General features: G+C 35.2%; 1 protein-coding gene across 3 annotated transcripts in view; it reads left to right on the top strand.

Moving 5' to 3' along the window:
* The window catches only part of LOC140148814 (alpha-2A adrenergic receptor-like), a 186,135-nt gene that overhangs the window by 113,828 nt on the left and 57,271 nt on the right, over positions 1 to 15,036 (top strand). For all 3 annotated transcript variants that reach the window (XM_072170886.1, XM_072170885.1, XM_072170887.1), the window contains exon 2: positions 1,064 to 2,210. In XM_072170886.1, the coding sequence (XP_072026987.1) occupies positions 1,184 to 2,210 (1,027 nt within the window). In that variant the 5' untranslated portion in view covers positions 1,064 to 1,183. The remainder of the gene's footprint in view (positions 1 to 1,063; positions 2,211 to 15,036) is intronic.

Raw genomic sequence — 15,036 nt, 5'->3', positions numbered from 1 at the left:
AATGAGTGGTCGCCACCCCCTTAACGGTACGCCGAGGCCCTGTTGCACTAAACGTTAATGAAAGTTACCAAATGCTTTTATGTAATTGTAGGGCCATCCTTTGTACTCGATCAAAATGATAGTATAAAAACTCTCTGCGTATGTTAGAATAGTCATCTCCTTCTCTTCTAAGCCACCAATTCGATGAAAATATGATATTATGTGTTTAATTTGTTTGCCTGTTTGTACTGTACATAAAAATAGAAAGCGGAGACACATACCTATCCAATAATAGTAATAATCACACATGGAACATCTACTTTCGAAAATCAGAGGGGCTGGAAACACCCCCTCCCCTGGTTAAGACGTACTGCCAAAAATGCTTGGTAGGACTGGGGTTTAACCATTCAACTAAAAAACTGATAACTCGTGTGTATAAACCACGAGTTATTATACCAAAGGGTCTGAGCAATAATACAGGACCCGATTTTAAGAAATTTATACAAACGTAATATGGGTTAACGATAAAATCTTTCAACCAAATCAGCACAATCATCCCTTCGGCGTCAATGTGAATCTCATCAAGTAATGGCCTATTCTATTATGTTCTTAGCAATCCAAGTATAAAATGAAAACACGTAGGGAGTTCTTATCAATCATATCATTATCGCCCTTTAAGGAAAGTATTTCAATCAGAATAATGCGCTTTTTATTTACAACTGCAAAGTGCTTGTGAGGTGTTTTTCAGTTTAAATGGAATACCACTTTAATAAGTCTTTTAAGCTATAATATGTTTGACGTACCATGATTACAATTGTTATCGTAAAGTGAAAATGAAGCACATTTTTCACAACATCAAATGTCAGATAATTATTTTTAGTTTTGGATTTAACTTGCAACTAAAGTATATTTTACAAGCAAGTTCTTATAGAGTTACTTCTATCTCAAGTAACACGTCTTTCTGTCTTAAAGACTGGAAAAACAAAGATTCACAGCTTTTCCTCCAACATTCTTTCTTTACTCCAAATCCTTATATCAAAAAGCAATGATTTTGATGTTATACTGTCTTTCTTTTTCATTTCAGATCAATGAGAAGAATAACATTGAGACAATGGAGAGATACAATGGAACACTATAATTACTATTAAATATGTGTACTCGCAGTTAACCCAGTTTGAAGACAATCCCTTCAAATGGTAATATCATGGTGGCCTCTTACGCTTCCTCGGAGGTGGCTGTTCCTTTCTTCTACACCGAGATCAGTACGGAAATAATATGGGATGGCTCCACGGAAATACCTGAAAACTTCAGTAGCAATGCAAGTAATACTGATGCAGGCAATACGGAATTACATCTTCCCACAGTCATATGCAGTAGCATTGTGCTGATATTGATCAATCTTGCTGTTGTGATTGGAAACATTCTGGTCCTCCTGGCCGTGTATTGTGAAAGAGCATTACGAACGGCAACAAATTATTTCATTTTCAACTTAGCTTTAGCCGATTTGCTTTTGGGTACACTTGTGTTACCCTTTTCAGGTACATATGAAGTGATGCACGCGTGGCCTTTTGGACATGTGTTTTGTGACGTCTGGGCAGCTGTGGATGTGCTTTGTTGTACGGCATCAATAAATAGCTTGTGTTGTATAAGTATCGATAGATACATTGGAGTAACAAGACCTTTACAACATAAACTTATAATGACTACAAAAAGGGCAATACTCATCTGTATATTTGTATGGTTCTTATCGTTTTTAATAGCTGTTGGACCTTTATTTGGATGGAAACCGAAGACAACAAAGAGTTGGGAGTGCCAAATTACAGATTCTATTGATTATGTTTTATTTTCATCATCAGGATCATTCTGGATACCACTTGTGATTATTTTAGTGCTTTACATGAAAATATATTGTGAAGTTGTTGCAAGGGATACTGGTCCAATGGGATCTGTCAGACAATCTTCGTTTCGAAGTAATCATGGACAAAATGGTCACGCTGGTATACAATTGAGAATACACGTAGGGAGTCAAAGAAGTAGAGCTGGATCTAGGGGATCCAGCGGCTCTAGAGGATCTAAAAACAATAACAGACGTGATATGAGATACAGGAATACACCACAAACTCAGAGAGCAGTTAATTTTAACAGAGAGAAAAAGGTTGCTAAAACACTTGGAATAGTTGTTGGCGTCTTCATACTATGCTGGTTTCCATTCTTCTTTTTACTACTTCTAAGTAAGTAATATTATGATTTTCTCTAAACTATCACAGATACACTGCAAAAAAATTGATTTGAGTACATATGCAGCGAAAACTTGTTTACCAAAACGTAATGCTGAGCCAAATTTCAAACTATAATTTGAGCAAAATAATACCAATGCTGTGTAACTTAAAGTGAAAACTGCATAATTTACTCGACATTTAATTTGTTGATGGTTATTTCACGTGAAGTACAATTTGTACAACGTTTTTGCAGTGTATACATTCATACTAATATGTTAAAAAAAGAACAAACAAAACATAACTAATAATTCTATTAACGTCAGATCTCGCGCGATTCACAATACGATGCGCCGCCAACGGTTGCTCTTGCCAGTCCAATATTTTTACCTCGAGTGTTTTGACATCGCCGTTCTAGTTACCATTGTGATCAATAGAAAATGGACCTATACTATAAATGTAAATTGTTGTTTAGTGTGCATTTGCGCGTAACATCATTATATTGAAATTCCAACACACAATGACACATGTTTCTCAGTGTGTTGTATTCGTGTTACGCGGGGCTTTGGATGTTGACTTTTTCCAATGATGCACCGCGTATTTTAGCCACTCCCCAAATTGTGAATCGACCGAATTACTATCGACGACTCGCTCGACACACGCTGTCCATAACAGCTGTCCATGATAACTTTGTTTTACCCCTCAAAAAATCAACTTAAGCTCATTGGAAGCTTTCTTTCATTACTTCCATTAGACAAACACTGCGTAAAAAGAGCTACAAAAATATTATCATTTCCAATACGATTTTCAATTTTGTTGAATATTTTGATATGAAATAAGCTCTAGATACTCCAGAAGCCGTGACAAGAATGTTTTACAACGAATTAAATTCTTTGTTCCTTCCTCAATTGGTTGTTATGATCCGGTTCAGCCATGTAGTAACACACCTTCATTATAGTGACTGTTTTTTGACATCAGCACTTTGTAGAATTCAAAGTTATGAATAATTGGATTTTGAAAAATGATATTTTCTAGCCAGAAGAGCCTCAGTACACTTGCATTTTGCTCCATAGACATTTCGAGTTTTATATTACCAAATACTACACGGAAAGGGTGGTTGTGTTAATAACGACATTATCAATTACCTCTAGCTTCCAGCGTCCAATTTTCGTATTCCCTACCTATAAAGTAATTCAGAATTCAAATCTGGAATTCAATTCGTAAGGGCTTTTAGCGTACACAAAACCTACGGCTTTGATCAGATAGAAAATTGATAATATCAATTTTAAAAAATAATACAGAAGTCACAAGGGCAATAGGATGCTTTGTTATTGAAAACAACAATTTGCTGTTATCCTTAGACTTAGACTTATTTTTGTTTTTTTATTTATGTTTTCAATTATCGAGAAAACCAATCAATAGTGTATACTATAGGGCATCCATCCAAAACCATCGTAATTTAAGATTTTTGAGTAGGAATGAACTTCAAGTTATGCGTCGCATAGAGTTGGAAATCTTAATTATGTGTCGCTCACATACCCTACAGTGTTATAACCGAGTTGATATATTCAATTAAGCTGGTATGTACTGTCAAGGGTACATTATATCGCTGAAAGACCTACGTGGAAATGACGAGAAATTAACGAGAATTTATGCAAATAGTTTATAACTTGCTGAATAATTTTAGTTTTATTTTGAATATTTTCCTCAATGTTTCCAAATGGAAAACTTCCCCCTACAGGGAAGCAGTTTCAAAGTGTAAGACAACACAATCATGGAAACGTGATTCAGATACCAGATAGGGTTCCAAAATGCCTTGATTTTGATAGCATTGATTATTTTAACACCGTCTCTTTTTCTGATATCTTGTGATGAATTAAATCCACCGGTTCTCAAAATACCGTATTTTACATAATTTTCTTCGCCGGTAGTGTCAACATGTTAACGAAAATAATTCTCCAGCCAAAGTCAAATTTGTTTGGCTTAGAAATCAACTCCTTTTCTTAAAAGCGGTCGCGACAATCTATATCCGACGATTCGCGAAACTTGACATTACATATAGGCGTAGACATTAATCAGGAGGGCTGCAGAAGGCACGAAGAAAAGATTGGCTTTATATTGTCAATTTTGTGAAGAACGAACGCACTCACAAGTAATAGAAGATATGTTAACGTCCGAAAAGAACTCCAATACAGCATCTTCATTTATATTTGTTTATATGAATGTGTATACTGAATGCTTACCAGGATCTTGAGACAAGTTTGTCCAACACATCACTTGAATTTCAAACTGAGCGCATTCATTAATGCATTCTAAGAGGAGATGAACTAGTTGGCTTTTTAAGAAAGCGTAAAATTAAATTTGAGGATTTCCTTGCATTCAAGCGTTAAAGGTCGAGATTGTTTTGCTTTTGCATTCTAAGTTCTAGTCTTGCAAAACTGGTTATTTCAAATAATATTCTGTGGAGTCGTTGTTTGATTTTTGTTTAAATAAAAGTGACGAAACCGGTATAATTGTATTACATTTGGTTAAAATCCTATAGAGGAAAAGTTTGTTTTGAAAACGCACTTAACTGCAATAGATTACCAATCCAAGGAATGCTTATGGGGGTTAGACGGTAGACAAGAAGATTTACAACGTCAATGACTTTACGACTAAATGTCATCCCCGTATACATCGTTATAATCCTGTGCACTCAATTGGCAAATTTACATATACTTTGAAGCACAGTATAGAAGAAAAAATTCGCCAATAGCAATTGACAAATTAAATCATTTATTATTTTAGAAAGCAAAAGTTTTACACAAGGTTGCGCTTGAATTAAGCGTATGCTTAAGGAGAAGGACGGGAAAGACTAGTCTCGTCGATCCACAGAGAGTAGAACTTTAGGAATTACTTCCACTTTGGGTACATATCATTATGCTTTAGAGAGTCCCTTTCCGGCAAAAACCTACATGAATTATGTTACGATTGCTGACATAATAGTGAAACTGCGAGGTACATTTGCGTGAGGGTTTTGATGTAGTCTTTTGCTTTCTTAATTTTTGCATTTATACGGCCATGCTGACAGCTATAAGCATTATATCTCGTTATATACTTCCAGTGCCCATTTTTATTCACCGTTCTGTATTCTTCTCCCGTGTATTCTGTTTTACGAACCCGGCATGGTGAACAATAGAATCGAGATAACCTGCACGCTAAATAAACACATACCAAAAAGTAATTACCACATAATGAAAGACCATTACCCCAAAACGGTTTCTCTTATGCATTCGAATCCGAATTTATTTTGCGTATTATGACACCTCATTGGTTGCAATGGTCCTAATATTGATGTCACATCGTACATTTAAACGAACGTAACCCAAGATTTGAAAGTTGCAGAAAATCCTGTTGCCTTGTATTCAGTATCCATCGCACATTGTTGAAGGAAATCTGTTCTGCTCTCATTGGATTATCCTTTTTGTTTCATGCATTTGGAAGGGATCAAAACATGTGATAATCCATAACAATTGCCATTTTTCATATCAGTGATCATTATTCACGTAATTTCAAATTGAAACATGAAGATTTCAATATTTTTTGGCATACAGTTGCAAGTTAGATTCAAAATTTACTGATTGGGAGGTGTTCACAACAGTTTGAGTAAAAGGAAGTGCAATAGGTCAAAGAAGCCATTTTTTAAATTTTAGAACCAAGTTAAATATTATTGAGTTGCGAGACACAATTAATATATATGCGAGGAACACTTACCTTAGCTTCAAGGATGTTTATTGTTTATGGAGTTTAAATTATTGAATAAAGTAATATAGACCCGCAGATTAGTGGGCGGGTTTTTCAAATGTTGAAAAATAATGCATTAACAGTGAGGTGGAGTTCAGTGACTTCAACGGGCTATACATTTAAAAAAATTAAAATAGGACGGCAAAAATATGAAAATGTACATCTTCATGGGTTATTCTAGTAAATATTTTCAATTATTCAAGTATAATTGAACAATGGGGGCAAAAATTCATGTCACACTAAGCTTTTACCGGAAGTACAAGAGACTGACTACGCATTTGACATGGACTTTGTGACGGAATATCCAGACAAATTGGCTAAACAAAAATACTGATGTCATTCGCCTCATTTGTTCACACAATGTGACCTTTGAGTGCAACATTTATAGAAACTTTCAAGAAGTGCAAGGCGATTCAACTTAGCTCTGAGATAAATATGGCTTCTTTATCGTATTGCATTTTTTATTCACCCTGTACGACAAGAAATTAAGAGAGTAGTATCTTCATCACACAGGGTATTCTTAAGGGATTCCTCTCTATTTCTTTTTACCGAACATTCTCTGAGCGGTTTGACGCGTGAAAGAATTTGTCCATAGACTTTCGCAACTAAAGATATAATAGGGTTAAGATATTATTTTTTTAAATAAATTGCAAATCCTAAGTACATGTTTTTAATTTAATAACATCTTCACTCAGCTTTGTATCACACTGTATACACAAGCATTATCTATCACAAAAAGCCAGATGAAAATCGCGCATATATATAATATTTTCAAGAAACAAGCAGACTCGCGCATCCAACGTCTGGATGACATTTGGCTCGTGTGCCACCGCGTCTCATACGTAATAAGTACTTATGTAGTGACCATATCACGCTCCAAACCACTTAGACGCGAAGTGCGTATTCTTGTAGTGATATTGATTGGCTTGAACGGTAACCTGCGACAACTCACGACAACAATCGAGACATTTAATCTACTAAAATATCTGTGTGTTTATTTTTACAAGAGCTTGTTGAACACAGTTGAAATACAGCATCAAGCAATTCAAATCTATCATCACGTCCAACCTATCATCCCGGCCTATGCTTTCTTTGCTTGTCAATCGCACAAGCTCAAGAAAATTTGACCCCATTCTTTACTGCTTAATAATTTGCAGACGGTATGGATGGTTGTATACAAATAAGTATAGAATATTTCTCATTCAACACTGACTCTTTACTGAATAAAAAATACACCCGTCACACTCGTCGCGCTAATGAAAGATAATATCATTTTGGTACCAATTAAACATCATCATTAAAAGGCTGTTGACATTTATAGAGGATTTGTTGTCTAGTTTTATGTGTCCTTCAGTAGTATAATTATTTGAAAATTTGTAATCAAAAAGTAAATCATAGACTTTTTTAATTACTTAAAAGCATAGCAATGTTAAACAAATGCACATCATTTTATGGCGCCTAGCGCGCCTGTCTGTTATCATTGTCTGACAATGTGAGTACGGTCAGTATTTGCAAACCTAAACAGTGAACACCGTTCCAGTGATCGTCGTTGCCCGAATTATGGCGATTAACCTGAGTAATATCCTTTTACACTTGCGGGTCCGCTTTTTATTAAACTCTTAAGGTCCATATGCACAAAACTATTAGACCAGGTCTAACTGTTAACATGGTCTAACTATGGAGATTAGAACTATGGAGTAGGAACTTTTCAGTGTTACGAGTCCAAAATCACTTTTTACCCAAATTCACACGAATGCACAACACAAATACACTGTTTGATTAAGCTAACAAAATCTAAGTCTTTAATTGAAAGTTAAATATGATTGGTACATATAACAACAATTGCATACACAATATAATCACACAATTACAGTTTTAAATTAATCAGTACTTATTCAGTAGTCTTCTTGTTGGTGATCATAAAGTTCTTGCAAATAAAATTCTCACGTGTTGCTTTCTCCAAACGCTTATCCCCTTGCGCTGCTTTCTCCAAAAATGTTGCTTCTTTCACCAATCACTCTTTCTCCAGGAAGGCTTCTTTCCGACACTGTTCCACTGTATTTGACAGATGTGTTGTTTTAAATTACCATACTCCAGCAAGTCGACAGAAGAACTTGAATCCTTTGATGAGGAGGAGCACATTCGCGTACTCATAAATCTCATTCGTTGCTGTATTAAAATAGCTCAATTATTGGCTGTGTAAACTGGTAAAAATGTACTTCTTTTTTGAAGCACGAAGACCAACACACATGTGGAGTTTTACAATCTCCCATGATATTCTGTCACACCAAACTCAAAATCTTCACCTTTTATACACACAATCTATTAATAAATCATTCTGTCACATTTACTTCCTGAATAAAGGCGTAAAATAAATGATTCAAGGGATCCATCCGTAAGTCTAACCTCCCTAGTTAAACCAGGTCTAAAGTTAGACGTGGTCTAACTTGTTTTGTGCATACGATATATATCATTTTTCAACGTACGCCAAAAGTCCGATTTGACAATGGTAGCACCATTTTTCGAAAGGTTGAAGAAACGAACACCCAAATTTAAATCAGTGATAGTTCCAGTGAATTCCATTATGCGATGATGGCACTTTTTGTTCAAAACTTGTTAAGCTTCTGTATCGTACGTGATTTGAATCATTAAGGGTACTGAAGTACCCGCCTTAAAATATAGATCAACTGTTTTATATTAAGACTGAATTTTTGTAGAGCTCTTGTGCTACTTTCCTGTCATAAAGTCTCAACGAATAAATAGGACATAAGTGCTCATGCCGAGAATAAAAAAGTGAAATTATTAATGTTACCACATTCGTCAGGTTTGTAGATACATAATAAAAAAAAATCAGAACAATCTTGTTTCACCTCACTTGCGTTTGACACGTTAAAAGCTTTAAGATGAACAATGACCATTATTTGATAAAAGCGTTATTGTTCTTATGTAGTGAATCTCGTTTCAACTATTCAAAAATTGATAACTGCTTTTTGCATTATATTGTTATGTAAACTGGAACATTAAAGTAACTCAAAGCTTCAAATATGTATTACAGTTAATATCAATAAGGTAAAATACGAATTTCATTATAACTTTAAAAATACATTATTCAATCAAGATGGGCGATAATATTGCTAATTTAAAAAGTTTATCCGAGCAAAGCGAAAAAATATGTAAGGAAAATGGAATTCAACATAATAAATGGAGACCTTTTTGATGTAGTAATATGCAGGTATTTTGTATCAAAACAAAACACATTGCCATTGTAATCTCGTGTGCAATGCATGTATAGAAAGAGATATAGATTATAGTCACGCGTGTTGTTAACATCGGCATTGTACGCCTGCGGGCTTTATGTTTTGCTCATTTCTCGCAGTAAAATCACAATATCATTCAAAATTGCCAGTAACAAATATTGACCTTATTTCTCAACAGCATTGTTCGTAATATACATGTGAAATACCTCGAATCAATTATGACCAAGCATGATTTTGAAGCGCGAAGATCCTAGGGTTATAGTAAAAGGAATGTGTCTTTTGCAGAAAAGCATGTCTATCCTTTACGCCCTGTAGTACACTAGATCAAAACGTATATTTATATAAGACATTTGGAGTGACGACGCTTTGTTTTATCTTGAGCAGAACATAAAAAGTAAATAAATATAAGTATATAGGCTATATGTTATAGATTAGTATATTTTAGATATTCGTACCCTAACGCATATGGTTTTGAAATCAAGTAACAAGAAAAATTGACAATATTGTTCGTGGGCGTTAATTGATATACTAACTGGTATCTATTTGACTTTTTATTTGATTACATATTTGTTTACAGGGGCGGAATGCCTAATAAAATAAAAGTAGTTATTGTATTTTAAAGTACAGATATGTAAATATTCAAATCCCGTCGTACTGGGGTTTGTATTTAAGCAACGGAGAAGATGTCATAGACGATATCATAATGTGGGCGTAATTTGCATGCTTACGATTAAGAGATAGGTAAAACATTACTGGCAATTATTGTGAAAACCATGTCCGTTACACCGTTACACCACTTAATTACCGTGATGCGATACGGAGAATTAATTATTCCCCTCTTACAAACTCTGGCCCACAATATACGCAGATATAATTGAATGTATTACTTGTAAAAAAATACATTATTCAATGAAGATGGGCGATAATATTGCTAATTTAAAAAGTTTACCTGAGCAAAACGAAAAAATATGTAACAAAATGAAATTCAACAATGGAGACCTTTTGATGCAGTAATACGCAGGTACTTTGTATCAAAACAAAACACATTGCCACTGCCTCATTTCAAATGTTTAGTTTTAGTTTTGGTTTTGGTTTTGGTCACGTGGTTTCCTATTGTCCTGCCTAACCACTTGAATCATAAGATATCGAACTCATTGTTTCTACCTTTTGTTTCAGTCAGTGTCAGTCAGTTTCAGTTTCTTATAAGTGGTGTGAATCGTAAAATTATTTGATTTGAAGTTACCTACTCTAAGTATACAAAAGGAATGTTTAAATTTCGCAGTGCAATATTCACGAGGAGATAAATCGAGCATGGTAATCTACATTGAAAGACGTGGTTTACAAAACCGAATAAGCCTAGGCTAATTCACCTGTGAAAAATATAGACCATCGAAATATTTGCATTCGACATTACAAAAGGGCCACTATTGTAATTGTATAGGTGTTATAAACAAAATCGATTCATGTCCTTAATCCCATGTACCAGAATCGATAGAAGGCCATTATATGACCTCTAATAACCTAATGAATTTTACTGAAGCAATTTTTACTGCAAAAAGTAGAAGATAGAGGGGAGAAGAGATTGTGTGGTGTGTGTGTGTGGGGGTGGTTGGAGGGCAAGGGGGGGTGGGCCGGGAGAGAGAGAAACAGATGAGAGAGAGCATTGGAAGTGAAAGAGAAGGGGGAGGAGAGCTCGAGATGAAGATATCGAATGTAGGGAAGGAGGAGGGGGAAAGGGGTAATTTAGGGAAGATGTGGTTATATAGGGAGGGGACCCCCTCTTAAAGAGGTATGGGTTGTGCTTCCCGGGGATAATAAACTAATTCATAATCAAATCATCTCCATGAATCGTTTATGTTTCATACAAACAAACAAATCCCCACCCCGCCCCATCCTTCAATATACGCGCATGTATATGATTTCTAGGCCTAGAACTCGTGAGTGTAATATGCCACCTACCTTCGACAGAGAGCATCAACTGTCGTCCGCGGGATAGATTTCCGATATCAATCATGATAATAATTATGTTAGCACAATAGGCTATTGTATACTTCTGGTTATATACCCTATACTGTGTCCTCCCAGCATAATAGTGTTATGATTGCAGACCAGATCAGCTCTACTTTTTAATCCCTTGATTTTTGGTTTCTGAACAAAAGAGAAACCAAAACTAAAGATTTGAAATGAGGGAGTGTAATCTCGTGTCCAATGCGTGTATAGGAAGAGATAGATTATTGTCACGCATGTTGTAAACAGCTGCATTGTACGCCTACGGGTTTTTATGTTTTGCTCATTTCTCGCAACAAAATCACAATATCAATCAAAGTTGCTAGTAAAAATTATTGACTTTATTTCTCAATAGCATTGTTTGTAATATACATGTGAAATGCTTACCTCGAGTCAATTATGACCAAGCATTTTTTGAACGAGGCAGCTTCCTTTAAGAAGGTGATGCCGTTTTAATGTTTCTTAAGTTACCCATTTTCAGCGGGGACTGCTCTATAATCCGAAGGTTCTATAATCCGAAAGTCCTTTAGTCCGAAGGTTCGCTAGTCCGAACACGTGTTCATAGCATTCGCTAGTCCGAATTTTAAAAGAGGTTCTCTAGTCCGAAAAAAAATTGAAAAGAGGTTCTTTATTCCGACGGTTCTTTATTTCGAACGTTCTATAGTCCGAATTTTAAAAACGGTTCTCTAGTCCGAACATGAAAATAGTCTCTATAGTCCGAATTTAAAAAAGGGTTCTATAGTCCGAATATAGAAATAGGCTCTATAGTCCGAATTTTAAAAAAGGGTTCAATAGTTCGAATATAGAAATAGGCTCTATAATCCGAATTCAAAAAAGGGTTCTCTAGTCCGAAATTGCAAAACGGTTCTATAGTTCGAAACCGATACCATGTTCTTTAGTCCGAATCAGTAAAAAGGTTCTATAGTCCGAACTTTTAAAACTTTTAAAACATTAACATAACCTCTAGCTAAATAAGACTAAAGTTTATGGTAAACGAGATGATTCTACTGCTAAAAGGGCGTACACCACCAAATCACGATGTAATGCAGATGGATTCCAGTAAAAACAAAAATCTTTTCAGAGATATTTTGGCCTTTCTGTGAAAAAAAGAGAGGCATGTTATAGCTTAAATAAATATTTGAGACCTACACATGAACTTGGATCGCCCAAAAAGTTGCATAACACAATTTTTGAATAAAGTAGGCCCTCGTATTGAAAAATGGCCAGAAACTGGGTTTCAGGGTAGAGAACGGGTCGAAAATGATGATGATTTAATCACAAGACTACCCGTACATTGAAACATTTCACACCCCGGGCACCCCCCTCCCCCAAATCGCAAGACAAAACTATTCTGTAAACTAATTTGTTTAAATGACTAAAATTTGTTTAAATGAAAAAGTCGCAGCATTTACATGGCTGGATGGCGCTATGAAAATTTGACCTCGACAATGCCCGAATACATCGTAGAGTATTACTAGTATATAATATTATAATGGAATGAAAAAGGATAAAAATGAAGAAAATGTCACCAGAATAAAAGGTGAACGTCAATGTACGCTACGGAAAATATCAGAGAAACCAACCATGTTGAACAGCAGCGGATTTGTATTTAACAATTGATGATTTGACACTGAAACAAATGATAAAAATAAAATTCGGATTATAGAACCCGTTTACCAATTCGGACTAAAGAACACGGTATCCGTTTCGGACTATAGAACCGTTTTGCAATTTCGGACTAGAGAACCTTTTTCAAATTCGGATTAGAGGACCTATTTCTATATTCGGACTAGAGAACCTTTTTTAAATTCGGACTATAGAGCCTATTTTCATATTCGGACTAGAGAACCGTTTTTTAAAATTCGGATTAAAGAACCTCTTTTAATATTCGGATTAGGGAACCTTTTTTTAAATTCGGACTATAGAACCTTCGAAATAAAGAACCGTCGGAATAAAGAACCTTCGTAATAAAGAACCGTCGGATTAAAGAACCTTCGGACTAAAGAACCGTCGGAATAAAGAACCTTCGGACTATAGAGCTTCCACCTTTTCAGCCAGGTATGAAGAAATTGGTTTACTGTTAGAAGCCACTCACTCTGAACCACTCGATATTCGGGTATTATTACATTTGATGAGCATAACAGAAAAGGGAAGTCGTGGAGAGAGGTAGAGTAGAAAGATAATGGGAAAAATAATGAAACATAAAATGCAAAAGTTGCAAAAGTGACTATAGTGGAGAGAGTGGGCTGCAAAAAGTGATTTCAACAACGTGAGGTGAAGATTGTATGAAGCGCGAAGATCCTAGGGTTATAGTAAAAGGAATGTGTCTTTTGCAGAAAAGCATGTCTAGCCTTTACGCCCTGTAGTACCAAAACGTATATAAGACATTTGGAGTGACGACGCTTTGTTTTATCTTGAGCAGAACGTAAAAATTAAATAAACATAAGTATATATAGGTTATTGTTATAGATTAGTATAGGTTTAGATATTCGTACCATAACGTATAATGGTTTTGAAATCAAGTAACAAGAAAAATTACATTGACGATATCGTATGTGGGCGTAAATTGATATACTAACTGTTATCTATTTGACTTTTATTTGATTTTTTTACAGGGCGTAATGCCTAATAAAATAAAAGTAGTTATTGTATTATAAAGTACAGATATGTCGATATTCAAATCCGGTCGTGCTGGGGTTTGTATTCAAGTAACGGAGAAGATGTCATAGACGATATCATAATGTAGGCGTAATGTGTAATGTTAAGGGGGTACTACACCCCTCGATAGATTTGTGTCTATTTTTGCATTCTTCTCAAAACTAATAACACAGTGGTAACAAAAGTTATGTATATTATAGGGGCAAGGAATCCAATTACTACACTGGAATTTCAGTGACCCAAGACAAGCGGTTTGTTATTTATGATAAGAAATAAGGTACCGCTAGGATGTACCTCATTTCCTATCATATATACTGAACCGCTTGTCTTGAGTCACTGAAATTTCAGTGTGGTAATTGGATTCCTTGCCCCAATAATATACATTACTTTTGTTACCAGTGTGTTATTATTTTCTGAGAAAAATGCAAAAATGGTCACAAATTTACCACAGGGGTGTAGTACCCCCTTAACGATTAAGAGATAGGTAAAACAATAGCCTACTGGCAATTATTGTGAAAAGCATGTCCGTTACATCACTTAACTGCCGTGACGCGATACGGAAAATTAATTCTTCCCCTCTATTACTAGCTCTGACACACAATATACGCAGATATGACTGAATGCTTATGACTGCGCACAAAAACTATCCGTACACTTAAAACAAAAGCAATTTTTAAAGACACTAAATCTATATTACAAAATAAAGTGATAGATAGATGGAAAATTTTGTTATGAGTACATTGATACTGCATTTGGCACTAAGCGTCCACTAAGCTTTACGCATTTGAATGACAAAAGTAGAGTTTCAAAAGTGACACATTTGAATTGTTACGGGTTCATTCCAGCTTATCACTTTTGAAAAACTTTATTCCATTTGCTGTAATTTGGCGAAATAAAGTCGTATTGTGCTGAATGATGTATCAATTTTACACAGAACAAAATTCTCCACCTATCGACCAATTTATTTTGTAATTTACTTTTAGTGTTTTAAAGAACTGGCTTTGTTATAAATGTTCGGATATTTTGTGTGCGCAGTATAGATAAAGTATTACTAGCACTTATTATGATAACCATGTCTGTCGGTGCCTGTAGCTGAATATCACTTCTTCCCCTTCGACCCCAAGTTTTCAAGTAGT

Source organism: Amphiura filiformis, chromosome 3 (assembly GCF_039555335.1).
Source record: "Amphiura filiformis chromosome 3, Afil_fr2py, whole genome shotgun sequence".
NCBI classification, from domain to species: domain Eukaryota; kingdom Metazoa; phylum Echinodermata; class Ophiuroidea; order Amphilepidida; family Amphiuridae; genus Amphiura; species Amphiura filiformis.
This window is presented reverse-complemented; position numbering and strand designations above follow the sequence as displayed.